The sequence below is a fragment of the Melospiza melodia genome, chromosome 26 (assembly GCF_035770615.1).
Source record: "Melospiza melodia melodia isolate bMelMel2 chromosome 26, bMelMel2.pri, whole genome shotgun sequence".
Classification (NCBI taxonomy): Eukaryota; Metazoa; Chordata; class Aves; order Passeriformes; family Passerellidae; genus Melospiza; species Melospiza melodia.
Genome location: NC_086219.1, coordinates 5257695 through 5276544, shown reverse-complemented (window position 1 = coordinate 5276544; position 18850 = coordinate 5257695). Strand labels below are relative to the sequence as shown.

Sequence of the window (18850 nt, the reverse complement as noted above, 5' to 3'; positions counted from 1 at the left end):
CGACACTTCCGGTGAGGCGGGACCCATCACCTCCGTCCGACACCAATGGCCGTTCTGTTGTCAAGACAACACTTCCGGTGCGGAAAGGCGCCACACGTGATTTCCGGCGGGCCGGTCCCGGTCATGGCGGCGGCGGCGGTGAAGGAGCAGGAGAAGGACAAGGACGATGAGGAGGACAACGCCGATGAGGAGGACAACGCCGTGGATACGGCGGAGACCGAGGAGCGGGTGCGCGCTTGGGCGGCGGCGCAGGCGGCGCGCGGGCGGCGCGTGGCGCTGGTGACGTCGGGCGGGACGCAGGTGCCGCTGGAGGCGCGCGCCGTGCGCTTCCTGGAGAACTTCAGCAGCGGGCGGCGCGGGGCGGCCTCGGCCGAGCGCCTGGTGCGGGCCGGCTACGGCGTCTGCTTCCTGCACCGCGCCCGCTCCGCCTTCCCCTGGGCCCGCGCCCTGCCGCCGCACGGGCCCGCGCTGCTCGACGCGCTCCGCCTCACCCCGGGGCCGCCGCCCGGCGTGGCCGCCGCTCCCGCCGCGCTGCCCGCGCTGCTGCCCGCGCTCCGCGAGTACCAGCGCGCCACCGAGGAGGGAGCGCTGCTCGCCATCGAGTTCACCGGGCTCGTGGAGTACCTGGCGCTGCTGCGCGCCGCCGCCAGAGCGCTGGCGCCGCTCGGTACGGGGGGAAACGGGAGTGAGGGACGGGGCGGGCACCGGCGTGTGGGGCACACGGCAGGAGAGGATGGAGCCACCCGGGGCGTGAGGGGACAGGGTGGTCCTGTGTGAAGGGTCGGGGTGAGAGGGGATGGAGCCCCGGGGGTGTGAGGGAATGGGGTGGTCCTGTGGCAAGGTTCAGGGTGAGGAAGGATGAGGCTCTTGTGGGGGCTCCAGTGTGAGGGGACAGGGTGGTCCTGTGTGAAGGGTCAGGATGAGGAAGGATGGAGCCCCGGGGGTGTGAGGGAATGGGGTGGTCCTGTGGCAAGGTTCAGGGTGAGGAAGGATGAGGGTCTTGTGGGTGTCTCCAGCCTGAGGGGACAGGGTGGTCCTGTGTGAAGGGTTTGGGATGAGAGAGGATGGAGTCCCCCGGGGTGTCTCAGTGTGAGGGGACACGGTGGTCCTGGGCGAAGGTTCGGGATGAGGAAGGATGAGGGTCTTGTGGGTGTCTCGGTGTGAGGGGACAGGTTGGTCCTGTGTGAAGGATCGGGGTGAGAGGGGATGGAGCCCCCTGAGGTGTCTCAGTGTGAGGGGACAGGGTAGTCCTGAGTGAAAGTTTGGGATAAGAAGGGATGAGGCTCTCGTGGAGGTCTCGATGTGAGGGAACAGGGTGATCCTGTGCCAAGGTTCGGGGTGAGGGAGGATGGAGCCCCCCGAGGTGTCCCTGGTGTGAGGGGTCAGGGTGGTCCTGGGTGAAGAAGGTCTCTGTACATAAAGAAATTCTCCATAAAGAATTTGGGGTGAGAGGGGATTGAGCCCCCCAGCATGTCTTAGTTTGAGGGGACGGGGTGGTCCTGTGTGAAGGGTCAGGATGAGACGCCTGTGGGTGTCTCAGTGTGAGGGGACTGGCAGAGCAGGAACGAGGGGATGTTGTGGGGTCCCCAGCATGGGGTAGATGACAGAACTCCCTCACGGTGGGCACAGGTATGAGGTGATCCCAGGACCTGTTGGACTCTGCTGTGAGGTGACAAGGAGGCCCCCTTGCTTGGAGAGCTCCTGCACCCCACTGTGAGGGTCTGGGCTGACTCTGGAGGCTGCTGGGGCTTGGGAGGGGGGCACAGCACAGAGCCCAGCGTGGGGACAGCAGTGCTGCCCTGCTCGGGGTTGTGCTGGGGGATCCCCCTGGTGTCCCCTGTTGGCAGCAGGGGACAGACAGCAGCTGTGTGTCCCTCCCACAGGTTCCAGTGCCATGTTCTACCTGGCAGCCGCCGTGTCGGATTTCTACATCCCGGTCTCTGAGATGCCAGAGCACAAGATCCAGTCCTCGGAGGGACCCCTGCAGGTGAGACCCCCTCAGCCATGCCCTCCTTGCTGCCAGGGTCCTTCTCCTGAGAGCTGGCTGTGGATAACAGCTGTGTTGTCAGAGGGTGAGATCCCACAGGGACAGAACCCTCTGGAAGTCCTGGAGTTGCATTGTTTTATCTTGCACCGAGGGGCCCAGATAAGAGGGCAGGGCAGGATCAGCCCTGCTCTCCTTTGATCCAGGTTTATTTTTAGGCTGGGATGAAGGGCTGAGGGGTCCCATGGGTTATCTGCAGCGAGGTCAGTGCTGCTCTGTCTGATATGGAGCAGCTTCAACACGTCTGCACTTGTGGTGTGGCACATGGAGAGAGCCCCCTGAGGTGCCTCCTGCCTTTGTGGCTTTGTCCTCTAAAGCTGCCCCTGCTTCCATGGAGATGAGGAGAGGGTGGGTCTCAGGGAGCTGAAGTGCTCCAGGAATAGCTCCTGGAGTGCTTGAGTTGCTGCCTTTTGTCTGGAGAGGCTTTGGAGAAGGGTCTGGCGTGCTGGGGCTTGGGGGGAATGGTTTCAAACTGACAGAATGGATTTAGATTGGGGTATTGGGCAGGAATCCCTCCCTGGGAGGGTGGGCAGGCCCTGGCACAGCTGGGGCTGCCCCTGGATCCCTGGCAGTGCCCAAGGCCAGGCTGGGCAGGGCTGGGAGCAGCCTGGGACAGTGGAAGGTGTCCCTGCCATGGCAGGGGTGGAATGGGATGGGATTTAAGGTCCCTCCCAACCCCAAACCTTTCCATGACTCTGGGATCCATCTTGCTTGTACGAATGACAGAACAGCACTGCACTGCTGAGGTCCCTCCCAGCAATGGGAGCAGGTGTCTCTGGAATTCCTTATATAACAAATACCACATTTATTTAATTAATTACTTTCTAAGGAGTTACTGGGCTTTATTCTTTAATGATAACATTGGAAAGATGAGACCTGGCCTGATTGCCAGTGATGGATCCAGAGGTTGGGGAGCTGGAGAACAGTCTCCCACTGTTTTTCTCCATGCTTTAGCACTTTCATGAGGTGGAGATGGGATAAACTACCTGAATTCTGGGGAGGTGAAAACCCAGATTTGTGCAGTTATAATGCTTTTTTAAATCTTCTCTCCTCATGTTTATATTCCCCCAGTGTGGTTGGCTCTGGGAATGCAGGGTTCCTGTGGCCTGGCCTCAGAACCCCCTGACTGTGAGCACCACGTGGATCATTTAATTTAAATTTGGTGTCATTTGAGCCTTGTTTGGTGAGAACTGCCTTGAAAAACTTCTTGGTGCAAATGGAATATGAAACAAAGCTGGAATTTCCCTCTTTCCCATCCCATTTCTTGTTACAACTCACCTGTGACAGTGTTCACAGGGGTCTGAGGATGAGGGAAGAGACGAGGATCTGACTCCATGTTTCAGAAGGCTTGATTTATTATTTCATGATATATATTGTATTAAAACTATACTAAAATAATAGAAGAAAGGATTTCATCAGAAGGCTGGCTCAGAATAGAAAGGGAAAGAATGATAACAGAAGATTGTGTCTCAGACAGAGTCTGAGCCAGCTGACTGTGACTGGTTATTAGTTAGAAATAACTCTATAACACTAATCACAGATCTACCTGTTGCATTCCACAGCAGCAGATAATCAATGTTTACATTTTGTTCCTGAGGCCTCTCAGCTTCTCAGGAGAAAAAAATCCTAAGGAAAGGATTTTTCATAAGACATGTCTGTGACATCCCTGCAATGTTTTGACTGATTTTTTTCTCTTTATCTTTCCCCACTGCAGATCACAATGAAGATGGTGCCAAAAATGCTGTCACCCCTGGTCAGAGACTGGGCCCCTGAGGCTTTTGTGATTTCCTTCAAACTGGAGACAGATGCCCAGATCCTGCTGGATAAATCTCAGCAGGCTCTGGAGAAATACAGGCACCAGGTGGTGGTGGCCAACGTCCTGGAGTCGCGCAGAACCTCTGTCATCATTGTCACCAGGGACTCACAGACTCCCTTATCCCTGTCTGACGAGGAGCTGGCACAAGGCATGGAAATAGAGGAGAAGATTGTGAGTTACCTGCAGGGCCAGCACACTGCCTTTATAGAGAGGAAAGGCTGAGGAGGAAAATCTGGGAGTGAGGCTGGATGGAGCCTGTGCAGGTGAATAAACAATCCCCACGGAGCACAAGGAGGGCCGTCCAACACTCTGTCACTTTCAAACAGCTTGGCCACAGCTGTTGTGGCTTTGGAAAAGAGAAATACAAGGAAGTGAAACCATTCCAGAGGAGGAAAGGAGCTTGTTTCTGTCCCGTGGGCTGGGAGAGCTGGGAGGACGAGAAATGGTCGAGGTCTCTGTATATAAAGAATTTCTTGAATCTCTCTCTTTGAATTTTCTTTTAGAATGGCAGGAGGAAGGAATGGGGGTGTGCTGGTTTTGTGACTGGAAATAATCTGAGCTTTTTGAGGAGCACACTGGGGCAGTGGGAATATTGGGGTTTCATTGGATTTGAGAACACAGTGTGGGCTTCCAGCACTGTGTCTGCTCCTCTGTGTGAAGTGCTGGGTGGGGACATTCCCCAGGCTCAAACTGGGGCACAGCCAGCCCCACCTGGGCTCAAACAGACACAGCCAGCCCCATCCCACAGGATCAGGGATGCCCCTGTTCCTGTGGATGCTTCCACCCTGGCAGTGTTTGGGCACCAGCACTTTGGGATTGCTGGCTGTGGTACCCAAGTAGAAGTGGCTCCTGCAAGTCCAGGATCTGCCCATTGCTTTCTGAGGATCTCAGAGGGCTCAGGGGAAGGCCCTCCCTGCACTCTGCCATGTCCTGGTCTTCTCCTTTCTCTGCCATGCCCTTGTGAGGTGTCTTCAGCCAGTGAGTGCTTCTGCAAGGTGGACCTACATAGCTCTTCAGTTCCTCCATCTCATGGAGTCACCTTTGGGTTTCAAGGGGCTTTAAAGCTCATCTCATTCCACCTTCCACTGGCTGAGGTTGTTCCAGCCCTGTCCAACCTGTTCTGGAACACTTCCAGGGATGGGGCATCCACAGTTTCTCTGGGCAGCCCATGCCAGAGCTTCCCCCTCACAGGAAAGAATTTATTCCCAATATCCCATCTAACCCTGCCTCTGGCAGTGGAAACCGTCCCATCTTGTCCTGGCACGCCATGTCCACCTCCAGCTCTCTTGGAGTCACTTGTAGGAACTGGCATTGTCTCTGAGGTCTCCCTAAAGAATTTTGAGACCTTTCTAAGGTCTCCCTAAAGATTTCCTCTCCCTTTTTCCCTTTTTTTCCCTTTTTCCCTAGATGTGACCCCTGGGGCGCTGTGCCCACTCTCGGCCGCCAGGGGGCGCCACTGAGCTGGAAGGGGGCGTGGCCTCCCCACCACACGTGACGCGCTGGGGGCGTGGCCTCGCGGCCCATTCACTGTACTGCCGCTGGGGGCGTGGCCTGTTGCCATGGCGCCGGGGGCCCGTCCCGCCGCATGGACGCGGCCGCCGCGGCCCCGGTGGGTGCCCCGCACCGGGTGTGCCCCCGGGACCGGCCCAGGGGGGCTCGGGGTGTTGGCACTGCCGGCCCGGGGAGGGGGTTCGGGTGGTACCCCCAAGGGGATCGGGTACTCGCGGCCTCCCGTGTCTCACGGCCCCTCTGGCTGCCCCGCAGGCGGAGCCCCCGGTGCCGGCGGACAGCATCCGGCGCTGGCTGCGGGCCGAGGGCGCCGACCCCGCCGCCCCGGCAGAGGAGCAGCTGGGTCTGGCCTGGCGGCTCCTGCAGCGAGCGGAGACCCGGCTGGGAGAGCTGGAGCGGCGGCGGAGCCAGGACATGAGAGACGTAAGGGGCGGAGAGCGGGCCCGGCTGGGGCTGGGGAACCAGGAGGGGCTGGGGGAGCTGGGAATGGGCTCAGCCTGGAGCAAAGGAGGTTCAGGGGGCCCTTGTGGCTCTGCATGACCCCTGACAGGAGGGGACAGCCAGGAGGGTCAGGGTCTGCTCCAATGAACAAAGACAGGAGAGAGGGAGCGGCCTCAGGCTGGGCCAGGGCAGGCTCAGGGTGGACAGCAGGAGGAATTTATTCCCTGAAAAAGTTGTCAGGCATTGGTAGGTGTGCCCATCCCTGGAGGTGTCCAAAGAGCTCTGCTCTGGTGCCAAGATAGAGTTTTGTCACACGTTGGACACTTGGCAGCCTTTTCCAACCTCAATGCTTCTGGAATACCCCCAGGTTAACCCAGCCAGTCCTGTATCCCCTGATCCCCCCTCTGTGCAGTCATTACCACGCTGCTGCCCTTGAGAATTTGGAATTTAAATTCCCATTCCTCATGCCCACAAAAACCCCTCCAACACACTACTTAAGAAAATTAACACAGCATAACTTTCTAACACAACACATATGACATTCATTTTAATATTTGTGACGAGCCAATCATAAAACACGCATTTTTCACACCAGGAGAAAAATCCTGGGCAAAGGGATTTTTCCAGAGGATGTGAATGCCACAGTGGGGAACATTTTGTGCTACTGGCTCACTGGAAGTGCCAGCAGAGCTGGGAACAGCAGAGTTTTCTTTGTTCCAGGTGGAAAGCTACGTGGGCCACGTCCGTGCCCTGACAGAAGAGAGGGATGCCATTGCCTCTGAGTATGAGAAGGAGAATGAGCAGCTCAGATTGGAGCTGGCCCAGCTACAGCTGCAGCAGGGTAATCCCTTCCCTTCCCTTCCCTTCCCTTCCCTTCCCTTCCCTTCCCTTCCCTTCCCTTCCCTTCCCTTCCCTTCCCTTCCCTTCCCTTCCCTTCCCTTCCCTTCCCTTCCCTTCCCTTCCCTTCCCTTCCCTTCCCTTCCCAGCTGTTTGGCTCTGGAAAGCTTCTTTGGAGAGCCCAGCAGCGTTTTTGGGGAGCTCTCAGTGGTTGCTTGAGAAGTTCCTAAAGTGTTAATGAGCTGTTCAAACAGATTTATAATTATTTTAGAGGTTCTTGCCTGCTTTTACTGCCTTTATTCAGGGAGTTTGGCAGGTTCTCCATGTAGCTCTGTGGTCCAGAGGCTGAGGACCAGAATTGATGGTGCTCTAAATTATCTGTTTTTCCCACCAAGTCAGTGAATTTGCTCTTGGCTTTGGTTAACACAAACCCCACATTTTTTAAAACAATGATGGGGACAGGAATTGTTTGTTGTGATTATTCAAAACTTGGGTGTTCATTGTCATGGAATTTGGTTGGAAGAGACCTTGAAGCTCATCCAATTTCACCCCCAGCCATGGGCAGGAAGACCTTCCATTAGACCAAGTTGCTCAGGGCCCCTCAGAGCTTCAGTAATTTTGTTTAAACAAATTATCTCACTTATTTCACTTGAAATAATTTACTTTCAAACTCTAGGGTCACTTTTGCTGGATTTAATTCTCGATTTTCTTCAGTCTTCTGTTGCATTTCAGTGGTGCTCATAGCCCATGTCACCTTTAACTCTAGTGAGTTGTACTGTGCTGGTTCTAAGATAAAATCTGGGGTGATGGCATGACTTTAAGAGTTTCTTTGTGATTGAGGCTTTGGGGCAGCAAATACAGGAATTTGAGGGAAATTTTGGGTATCAGTTGGGTTTTCAGGGAGCACATATGGTGGTGTGACTTTCCAAAGACGGATTTACTTAAAAATGTGATGTTTGTGGGCACTTAAAGCCGTGGTTTGTGGTGAAATGAATAATGAGCTCTTGGGAGCTTGGCTGTAGCAGAAAACTCCATTCCTGGTTCTCTCCCTTTCCACGAGGTGTCAGGAGAGACGCAGGATGTGCCCAGAGCTGAGCGTGGTCATTTCCTCCTGCTGGCTCTGCTCCTCTGCGCTTCTCCATCCCTCAGGGGTTCCTGAGGCTGCGGAGCAATGAGCTCCCTGTCCGTGTGTCTGTCCTTGCCATGTATCCAGGAGGGATTGCTGGCTGCTGTCCCTGAGGGGGTTGTGTGGTTTTGGTGTTTCTGGAGGGATTTTTTTTTTTTTTTTGGGATATCACTCAGATTTTGAGGTTCAGGATTTGTTGTTGGCTCGCTGCTGGCGCTGGCTGCTATCCTGGGATGGGTTTGGCTGGGGGTGAAATTGGATGAGCTTCAAGGTCTCTTCCAACCAAAACCACCCTGGAATTCCATGACAATGGACACCCAAGTTTTGAACCATCAGGACAAACAACTCCCGTCCCCCCTCCCATTGTTTTAAAAAAATGTGTGTGGATAATTTAAGAATCTGGAAGTCCTGCTCCCCTCTGGGCTGTCACCTGCAGGGAGAGGTGCCAGCACTGAGATGTTTTGGGTTCCTTGAGGAGCACTTTATTGAGTCCTTTTATCCAGGTTTGTTCAGCTGGAGCAGAGGAGGCTGAGGGTGAGCTGAGGGCACAGGTCATCCCAGGCTGCAGCTCCTCTGGAGGAGGATTTTATTTCTGCCCTCTGGGACCAGGGAAAGGACATGAGGGAAGGGCTGGAGCTGTGCCAGGAGAGGGTTTAGTTGGGTGTCAGGAAAAGATTCTTCCCCAGAGGGTGCTGGCACTGCCCTGGCTCCCCAGGGAATGGGCACAGCCCCAAAGCTCCAGGAGGGTTTGTACAGGCTGGGATTGCTGGGGTGTCTGTGCCAGGGGTTGGATTTGATCCCTGTGGGTCTCTTTGAGCTCAGGATATTCTGTGGTTCCATGGTTCTAGCTCAGCCTTTTCATAAAACAATTCCCCTGCCCATCTCTAGTGTGGAGTGGCTGGGTGTTCTTGTGCAGGAGATGCTGCACAGCCCCAAAGGGCTCTGCTGGGCTGCTCCAGCTCTCTCTGGGTTCTGTGCTGCATCCCTGTGTCTCTCTCCAGCCCTCCTGAGGACAGCTCAGTGCTGCTGCCTGACACTGAGCAGTTTTTGAAGACGAAAAGCAAATATTCACTCGCTCCTTTGCCCCCTGCCCATCCCGAGCTCACAGTTCCTGCAGGGAGCAGCCAAGGCTGGTTGATGCTGGGCCATCGAGTTGAGCTGAGCTGAGCTGAGCTGAGCTGTCACCTCATGTGATACCCCTGCCCAGAGTGACATTTTTCCTTCCCTCCAGGCAGTTCCTGATCCCTTTGTGATGCTCTCGCTGAACGCGCCCGGGTGTTGTTGGAGGGGCAGATCGATGGTGCTCCCAAAAGCCTTCCTGAAAAACAACTGCAGTGCACTGAAACACGCTGAAACAGTGCTGGGGGAGCTGCCTGGGTTCATTTAAAAAGTGGAATAAAAAGGAGGCACAGTCACGGGCCGAGCTTGTTTGTGGTAACAGCAGGGCTGGTTAAACACACCCAGCAGGGCTGGAGTGGTGGGGTGAGGTGGCTGCTGTTTCTCTGAGCATTCCTAGGGTAGGAAAATACAAATATTTATATAAAATTTGCTTCCAAACAAGCATGGACAGAGGTGGGAGATGCCAGTGGAGCTGTTGTGTGACAGTGCCTGGGGCAGGGGTTGCCTTTCCCCAAACACTGAATGGGGAAGGAAGGGGTTTGTAAGTCATGGGGTTTACTCGTAGGTAACCTGTCCAAATCCTTTTTCCTCTCCAGCCTCTGGAATATGTCTGGGATCTAAAATGATGCCACTTCATCCTGCATTGCAGGCTGGGGACAAGGGGGGCACTTATAGGAATGTGTCTTTTGTTGATGGACTGACAAAACTATTTTTTCTCTCCTTAAATAGGAAAGAAGCTTAGAAGTTGGTTTTTTTTTTTTTTTTTTTTTTTCATTTAGGTAAAAAAAGCTGCTTCATAGGCTTAGGGGATTTCACTTTAAACATAAGGATAGCTAATTGAAAGTTTAAAAATTTTGTTTAAGCAATTAGAAGTTAATAAGTTTTGTTTAAGCAATTAACTAGAAAAAGGAGTGAACAAAAAACCAAACTGCTTCTGTAAGGTGTTTTACTAAGAGCAACAATGTCTAGCACTTAGCTTAGTTTTCTCTTTTGTTTGTTATTTTGCCTTTTATGAAGCCTTTTTGTTTCCAACACTGCAACAAAAGCCATCTTGCTCATTTTTATGCCTCCAAAGGTAGCTGAGCTATCTTGGATGTGTTACAGGCCTCCAAAATCTTATTAATAAGTCCTAGCTCAAAAAAGTTACTATAACAGGCACTGGCAGGTGAAGGTGGTTCAGGGCACAGGGTGTCCCATCCTGGGCATAAACCAGAGCAATTTCTGTTCATTTTAGCCAGGATTTGGCAAAACCAAGCTGCTAGGCAGCTTGGGGTTTGTTGGGGAAGATGAAACAGGAAAGCCTTATAAATATGATTGCCTGGCAAAAGATTTTGAGAGTATGGAAACTATAAGTGAGCTTGAAATGAAAGCAAGCTTTGAGATCCCTTAGTTAATGAACAACTGGCAAACAATGGTGTGGCTGGCTGAATTGAATTAAACGATTCCCTCTGCTTGCAGACAGGCCCAAGGGTCAGAGCAGAACAGGCCCAAAGAGGAGTTTTTAGGGTTTAAAATGTCACACAGTGTGGTAATGTAATGATTCTTACAGGCTGTATGGAAATGCTATAGGATTTGTATATTGTACTAGATTGGTTAGTGAGAATCAGAATATTCAGCACAGAAGAAGATTTATGGTATTGTGATGGGAACTTTGCTCTCCTTCCCTCTTGCTTTTATTCTTCTCTCTCTTACTCTCTCTCATCCTTTTTCCCACACTCTTGCCTTCTTTCTCTTTACCCCTCTCTTTACCCCTCTCTCTGTTTTGGGCAGCTCCTAGCAGGGCCCTTTGCCATAAGCTGCAGGTTCCAAGCCCTGGCTGCAGAGATCTCTCATCTCCATCCACCCTGACCATCCTACCCCCATCACTCCTACAGGGGTTTAGTTTAGCTGAGCAGGCTGGGGACAAGGGGGATACTGGCAGGTGAAGGTGGTTCAGGGCACAGGGAGTCCCATCCTGGGCATAAACCAGAGCATTTCTGTTCGTTTTAGCTGGGATTTGACAAAACCACAGGAGGAAGCTGCCAGGTTGATTTCAGTGTGATGCATGGGCTCTTGCCGAGGCACAGGGAGCAGTTTGGATCCTGCACGCTGCCTGCTTTGCTCTGCTGCAGCAGGAAGCTGCTGGGGAGCCCTGTTTGACCCTGCATTGAGCAGGCTGGGCTCTGTCTCCCTGGGGGAGAGCCTGGGGAACCTCAGGGGGTTTTTCCATCCAGGGCTGGATGGAGCCGGCTGCGAGCGCGGAGTGGAAACATGGGATCGATCGGAGCCTGGGGATGTGCTTGTGCTGGGCCTGGGCTAAACCAGTGCCTGAGTGACACTGAGAATGGCACAGGAACAGGCTGGACTGTAGAAAGAGCAGAGAAGGTTTTATTCAAGAGAGCAACACGGTTTTTATAGTGACAGAGGAACAGGTGAGAGGCAGGATTGTAGAAAGAGTAAGGAAGGTTTTATTCAAGAGAACCACACAGTTTTTATAATGGCACAGGAACAGGCAGGAGACAGGATTGTACAAAGAGTAAGGAAAGTTTTATACAAGAGAACCGCACAGTTTTTATAGTGACAGAGGAATGGGGGAGAGGCAGTGTTGTAGAAAGAGTAAGGAAGGTTTTATTCAAGAGAACCACACAGTTTTTATAATGACACAGGAACAGGTGAGAGGCAGTGTTGTAGAAAGAGCAGAGAAGGTTTTATACAAGAGAACAACACGGTTTTTATAGTGACAGAGGAACAGGTGAGAGGCAGGATTGTAGAAAGAGTAAGGAAGATTTTATACAAGAGAACAACACGGTTTTTATGACACAGGAACATGCAGCATTATAGAAGGAGTAAAGAAGGTTTTATTCAAGGGAACTGCACGGTTTTTATAGTGACACGGGAACAGGTGAGAGGCAGGATTGTAGAAAGAGCAGAGAGGGCTTTATTCAAGAGAACTGCACAGTTTTCATGACACAGGAACAGGCAAGAGGCAGGATTGTAAAAGGAGAAAAGAAGGTTTTATTCAAGAGAAACTCACAGTTTTTATGACACAGGAACAGGCAGGATTGTAGAAGGTTTTCTACAAGAGAGCCACACGGTTCTTATAATGATGCAGGAACAGGCAGTGTTGTAAAAAGAGCAGAGAAGGGTTTATTCAAGAGAACCACACAGTTTTTATAGTGACAGAGGAACAGGTGAGAGGCAGGATTGTGGAAAGAGTAAAGAAGGTTTTATTCAAGAGAACCACACAGTTTTTATAATGGCACAGGAACAGGCAGGAGACAGGATTGTACAAAGAGTAAGGAAGGTTTTATACAAGAGAACCACACAGTTTTTATAGTGACAGAGGAACAGGCGAAAGGCAGGATTGTAGAAAGAGTAAGGAAGGTTTTATTCAAGACAACCACACAGTTTTTATGATGACACAGGAACAGGTGAGAGGCAGTGTTGTAGAAAGAGCAGAGAAGGTTTTATTCAAGAGAACAACATTATTTTTATAGTGACAGAGGAACAGGTGAGAGGCAGATTGTAGAAAGAGTAAGGAAGGTTTTATACAAGAGAACCACGCAGTTTTTATAGTGACACAGGAACAAGTGAGAGGCAGGATTGTAGAAAGAGCAAATAAGACTTTATTCAAGACAACTGCGCGTTTTTTATAGTGACACAGGAACAGGCAGGAGGCAGGATTGTAGAAGGAGTAGAGAAGGTTTTATTCAAGGGAACCACACAACCACACAGTTTTTATAGTGGCACAGGAACAGGTGGGAGGCAGGATTTTAAAAGAGCAGAGAATGTTTTATTCAAGAGAACCACACAGTTTTTATAGAGTGATACGATAGATTCTATTTGATTGGCTCGTTAACAAAAACACCTTCCTCACACACCATCCTTGAGAAGAACAGAAAGGCAAAGTAGAAGAACACCACCTGCAGATGGTTTATACTTAACAAGTTATCACATCTTTACAACTCCCCAGAAATTCTCCCAAGCCACTGTGAGAAATGCTCATCATTTCTCTCTCTCTGTGCCATGGCATCCACACTGAGAGTGAGGGACAGGCTTGGCCAGGGCTCTCCATGTCCTCTGTCTGAGGAATACTTGCTCTGCTGAACCTCTGCTGCCCAACTCTAGATCCCTGAGCAGGGAAAGAGTGATTTGAAAGGATCTGAGAATGTTGCTGTTCGTGTTTATTTCTGTCGTACAGCTCAGAAAATATTTTAACCTTGGACTTAAACTCAGAGGTCTTTTCCAACTTTAAAAATCCCTTCTAGGAGAACTTACTAAATATGGATTTTATTTTTCTTGTAATTAATCTCGTAATTTGTCTGAGGGCTCAACTATATGGTGAGGGTTTTTTAAATTTTGAGTTGGTATTTTTCCCCACTATTTTCACTTTTCCAGCCTTCTCTTCAGCTTGGAAACCCATACTGGAACCCATAGAATGACAGCTATCTGAAATGTTACCTGTCTGAATATCCCTCCTACCTGTCCACAACTCCCTGCACTTCCCATCTTACAGCACTTGGAAGCCTTTATAATCTGGTTTGGGTTAGAAATTTGGTCTGTTGGTGTTGGTTTTAATATGAATTACACAGGGAGTGTTTGAAAAGCTCCACAAGCTGCTGGATCCAATGCTGGAGTTGCTGCCCTCATCATGCCAGACACCAAAGGTTCCTCATTTTCTCCTGGCAGATAAATTCCAACCACACCAACCAGGGAGTTGGAATTTAACAACTTTTTAACAACTGTTGGTTGCACAAACAGTGCCCAGCTTTAAACTGACTCCTGCAAGTCTTGTTGTCACCTTTCTGCCTTAGGGACCCTTGAGTCTGGAAGTTTTTCCCAGTACAGAGCTTTCCTGGCTATAATTTTTGGATAAACATTGAGGCACTGGCAGTTTAATTCTTCAAGTTAATTCTTCTTAATTCTTAATTCTTGATTTGGTGTTTTATGATATATATTACATTAAAACTATACTACAAGAATAGAAGAAAGGATTTCATCAGAAGGCCGGCTAAGAATAGAAAAGAATGAATAACAAAGGTTTGTGGCTTGGACAGAGAGAGAGCCAGCTGACTGTGATTGGCCATTAATTAGAAACAACCAACATGAGACCAATCCCAGATGCACCTGTTGCATTCCACAGCAGCAGATAATCAATGTTTACATTTTGTTCCTGAGGCCTCTCAGCTTCTCAGGAGGAAAAAAATCCTAAGGAAAGGATTTTTCCATAAAAGATGTGTGTGACAACTTCACGCAGAGACTTACACCAGCCTTGTGTTGCCTTGCCTTGCAGAAAGCCAGCTGAAGGAGGTGGAGGAGATGCTGGAGCAGGAAGGTTTGTCCCACATCTCGTGCAGTGCTGCCAGTGAACAGGTTGCCTATCTCCTGGTGGAGCGGGCGGCGCTGCTGGCAAGGCTGGAGGTGGCAGCCCAGCAGCTGGGACCCCACAGCAGCATGGATAGGCTCCAGGTACCTCCTGCTCCCTGGCTCTGCCTGCCTCTGAGCTGCGGGAAAGGGATATTTCTGGGATATTTCTGTAATGGAAATGGTTTCTCCTTTCTCTGAGGCCACCGCGGAGCGTTTGGTCTGAAATACTTGAAAGGATTACAAGAAAGAAGGAGTGAGAGTGTTTGTGAGAGTCTGGAATGCCAGGACAAGAGGGAGCTGTGGGAAAGGAATATTTTGGGGATATTTCTCTAATGAAAATGGTTTCTCCTTTCTCTGAGGCCATTGTGGAGTGTTGGGTGTGAAATGCTCGAAAGGATTACAAGAAGGATGGAATGGAATGGTTTCAAACTGGCAGAATATGTCTAGATTGGATATTGGGAAGGAATTCCTGGCTGTGAGGGTGGTGAGGCCCTGGCACAGGGTGCCCAGAGAAGCTGTGGCTGCCCCTTCTCTGGAAGCATCCAAGGCCAGGTTGGGCTTGGAGCAGCCTGAGATAGAGGAAGGTGTCCCTGCCCGTGGTAGGGTTTTGGAATGGAATGAGCTTTGAGATCACTTCCAGCCCCAAACCAGTCTGGGATTCCAGGATTTTAAGTCAGTGCCTTTCTTCATTCTCACCCTTTGCACTTGATTTACTCCCACATCTGCACAGGGACAGTGAAATGAGTTATTTGCAGTCCTGTGTTCAGGTTTTTGTGATGTGTTTGGTGTAAGGATCTTCACTGGGTAAGAATGAGTTCTCTGCCCTGGAGCAGAGGAGGCTGAGGGCAGATCTCACTGGGTCTGCAGCTTCTCCTGATCTCTGCTCTTTGTGAGCGGGGCCAGCATCTGGGGGAGCAGCTGGAGCTGTGCCAGAGAGGTTTAGGTTGGATATCAGAGTTTTCCCCCAGAGGGTGCTGGCACTGCCCAGGCTGCCCAGGGAATGTCCCCAGCACTGCCAGAGCTCCAGAGGGTTTGGACAGGCTGGGATTGTTGGGGTGTCTGTGCAGGGCCAGGAGTTGGACTGGATGATCCTTGTGGGTCTCTTTCAGCTCAGGATATTCTGATTTTGGTTCCAAGGCCATCACTTTCCACCTACTCATGACTCTGTGGAACTGGAGTCCAGGAATGCTCTGGGATTCCAGGAGGTGCTGTTTGTCCCCGAGGTCCCAAACCATGAGGAGGGAGCAAGACCTCAAACAGGGGTCAGGGCCCCTTCTCTTGTTCCTCTCTGTTTAATCAGGTGAAGGACACATTGGAGATGTGTTTTCCCGGAAAACTGAGTCTCCCTGACAGGGCTGATTACTGTCCCCGGTGATGTCATTGCTGTCTGTGCCTTCGGAGCACAAACTGTTGATTATACACTCCTTTGTTCCCGGGAGCATCCCGCTTGTTTTGCAGAGCCATTAGTGTTACAGGTTAAGGTGTTAATTGCTCCTCTTGCTCTGTTTACTGGAATGTGTGGCCTTGCTTGTTCCCAGCTGGCCTGTCCCACTCTTGGAATCAAGGGCTGGACACGTTCCTGCCTGCTTCAGGGATGAATTCAGCTTTTAACCAGACTGCTCAAGCAGAATTGATTGTTTTATTGCATCCCCAGGAAAGCAGAAAGGCGGGATACAAACCTGCCTCTCTGTGTGGCCAGCTCTGGGAAATCCATATGGAAATACCTTCTGGATTCATGGCATGTGCTGCTCACCCACCCTCTGAAGTGCCAAATATCAAACCAACCAACGTGCTGAGCCTTAGGACCCCTTCAGAGCAGATGCAGTGGAGCAGGAATGTGTAACTCCATGAAAAAGAGGGATGTGGAGGTGTCCAGGGAAGCTTCTGGTGTTCAAATCCCTTTGCCTGGGTCAGGGCAGTGTGAGAATGAGCACAGGCTGGGGAGGAATTCATGGAAGTGCCAAATATCAAACCAACCGACGTGCTGAGCCTTGGGACCCCTTCAGGGCAGATGCAGTGGAGCAGGAATGTGTAACTCCATTAAAAAAGGGATGTGGAGATGTCCAGGGAAGCTTCTGGGGTTCAAATCCCTTTGCCTGGGTCAGGGCAGTGTGAGAATGAGCACAGGGTGGGTAGGAATTCATGGAGGCCAGCTCTGCAGGATGGATTTGGGAGTTCTTGTGGATTGGAAGCTGCACATGAGCCAGGAGTGTGTGTGTTTGCACCACAAAGCCAAACAGCATCTGCTCCTCTCTGAAAAGGCTCCCCCAGCTCTGCTGCTCCAGCCCCAGGATCCCCAGCACGGGAAGGATGCTCTGAGCCCCTTGGGAGCCAAGATAGGAGAACTGGAGGTGTCCACCTGGAGAAGGCTCTGCAGAGACCCTAAAGCCCCTTCCAGTGCCTGAAAGGGCTCCAGGAGAGCTGGAGAGGGACTTTGGACAAGGATCTGGAGTGCCAGGGCAAAGGGGAATTGGGGAGGAATTCTTGGCTGTGAGGGTGGGCAGGCCCTGGCACAGGTGCCCAGAGCAGCTGGGGCTGCCCCTGGACCCCTGGCAGTGTCCAAGGCCAGGCTGGGCAGGGCTGGAGCAGCCTGGGACAGTGGAAAGTGTCCCTGCCATGGTGGGACAGGGTGGCTTTAAGGTCCCTTCCATTCCAAGCCTTTTCTATGACTCCATGATTGTGAATCTCCCAGTGTTACTCTGCTCTCCCTCATCCCAAATTTCAGGTTTGTCCTTAAGCACATTGGGAGGGATTTTACCAGGTTTAGAGTAAAAAACTCAGAGCCCAAACAGTGTCACAGCCCCACCGTCACACTGTGCCAGCCTGGGTGGGAAATCATCCCTTCATGAGGGGAACACCTCACGTTTTGGGGCAGGGCTGCCTGGTGGGCATCTCCTGCCCTTGGTTTGTGCCAGGACTGGCACTGGAGATGGGGAAATGCACATTTTGGAGATGAGGAAATACAGATTTTCCAATGGGACTAGTGTGGAGGGGGTGACAAACATCTCTGCCTTGGTCACATCACCACCAAATGAGGGTTCCTCATTTCCACTGGCACATTAACCCTTGTGCTTCAGTTCTGCAGGGAAGAGCTGGAGGGCCAGCAAGCATTGCCTGCAGGAGATGTGGGGGATCTGGATGAGGCCCCACAGAGGCTGATGGAGTCCCAGGAGGAGATCCCAGGCCTGGATGCACAAAGCAAAGAGCAGAGTGGAGCAGGTAAGTGCTGCTCTGGTGGCCACTCTGTCCTCTCTGCGTGGAACATGGAAAAATCAGTGCCAGGAGCCAGCCTGCTCCCTAGGAGATGGGAATGCAGTCATTAACAGTCACCATGATATTTTCTGAAAAATCCCTTGGCCAGGATTTCCTCTCCAGGGAAGGTGGGAAGCTTCAGCTTCTCCCTGTTTTGCTGCAGCTCCTCTCCAGCCCCACCAGCCCCTCTCCATTCCCAGCCCTTCCCTGCCCGTGCTGGGTGGGATCAATGCCAGCCCCCAGGGATGGGATCAGTGCTGTGGCAGCTCCACTCTGGAGCAGGGCAGGCTCCAGCCTGGGGCTCCCATGGATTGCAGCAGGGAAATCTGTGCTTGGTGAGGTGCTGGATGAACACAAGGCTTTGCAAAATGTGAGTAAAGGTTTCGTGCTTGTTTTGTCTCTGGGGTTTGTGTCTGTGTGTGCAGAATGAGGGTGACAGTGTCCCAGTGGCTTCCCTGGTTCTGTATCTCTGTAAAGTTTCTCCTCCTGAGCTCTGAGCCACCTGCTCTGGGAATTGATTTGCTCCTAAAAACCTGGACTGGGTCACTCATCTTTAGTAAAACCCCCCTTAAACAGCATTTTTTGGTTCAGTGATAACTTGTGTGTGCATTGGAGGGAAGAATTCCTGACCAGTTTGAGCCCAGTTAGTGGGATTTTGGTGAGGAAAGGATTTAAATGGCATTTAACAAAGTGCCTGAGGAATGTTGTGGGGTTTGTCCAAAGCAGAACTTGGCTGCCACATCCAAACACTGTTGTCCTTGTGGAATCACCCCTGTGGTCAGCCCTGAGGGGGGAAAAACAGGAGAGGGAATGGGAAGATTTGGGAAGGTCGGGATTTTTGCAAGAGGAACAGAGTTGGAATTTTATTGTCCTTCCATCAACTTTCTAATCATCATTTTATTATAATTTTATAATAAATTTGGGCAGTGGTCAACAGGCTTTTGAGTAAAATTTCCATTCTGGTGGAATATGGGTGTTGGAATGAGATAATCTGCAAGGTCCCCTTCCAACCCAACCCATTCTCTGGAGATGTTCTTTGCTTTTTATTTTAAATGACACGGCTGAAAATCCTTATTTGAAAAAGGAATTTGTTGCTTTTTCCAATTTGTGATTTTTTGGGTTTTTTTTATGTATTCCTATGGTGGAACCAAAAAAGTAGATTATTTTGTTTTGCCTGAATAGAAGTCAAATTTAAACTTAAATTTCCTGTGCTCAGTGTTAAGCTGAAAAGGGAATAATGTTTCTTCCCTTTTCTCTAAAGAAAATTGTCTCCCCAAGACAGGGGGATACCAGTGTGTCCTCAACATGTGCTCCTAATGCAAACACATCTTCCTATTTCTGCCCTGCAAGTATTGGGAAT

General features: G+C 51.1%; 2 protein-coding genes across 3 annotated transcripts in view; both read left to right on the top strand.

Annotated features, from left to right (window-relative positions):
* Positions 1-2: 2 nt before the first annotated feature.
* On the top strand, positions 3-4342 carry PPCS (phosphopantothenoylcysteine synthetase). Of its 2 annotated transcripts, none has more exons than XM_063176957.1 (3): positions 3-667; positions 1884-1987; positions 3759-4342. In XM_063176957.1, exons 1-3 carry the CDS (start codon positions 46-48, stop codon positions 4080-4082), a joined length of 1050 nt encoding a protein of 349 aa, XP_063033027.1. In that variant the 5' UTR covers positions 3-45; the 3' UTR covers positions 4083-4342. The 2 variants fall into 2 exon arrangements, with proteins under 2 accessions (XP_063033027.1, XP_063033028.1); XM_063176958.1 differs by having other exon boundaries at positions 207-228.
* Positions 4343-5445: 1103 nt separating this feature from the next.
* CCDC30 (coiled-coil domain containing 30) overlaps positions 5446-18850 on the top strand; it is a 38450-nt gene continuing 25045 nt past the window's right edge. The window contains exons 1-5 of the mRNA XM_063176708.1: positions 5446-5469; positions 5625-5792; positions 6531-6651; positions 14165-14340; positions 17316-17457. Coding sequence (XP_063032778.1) covers positions 5446-5469; positions 5625-5792; positions 6531-6651; positions 14165-14340; positions 17316-17457 — 631 coding nt within the window. The remainder of the gene's footprint in view (positions 5470-5624; positions 5793-6530; positions 6652-14164; positions 14341-17315; positions 17458-18850) is intronic.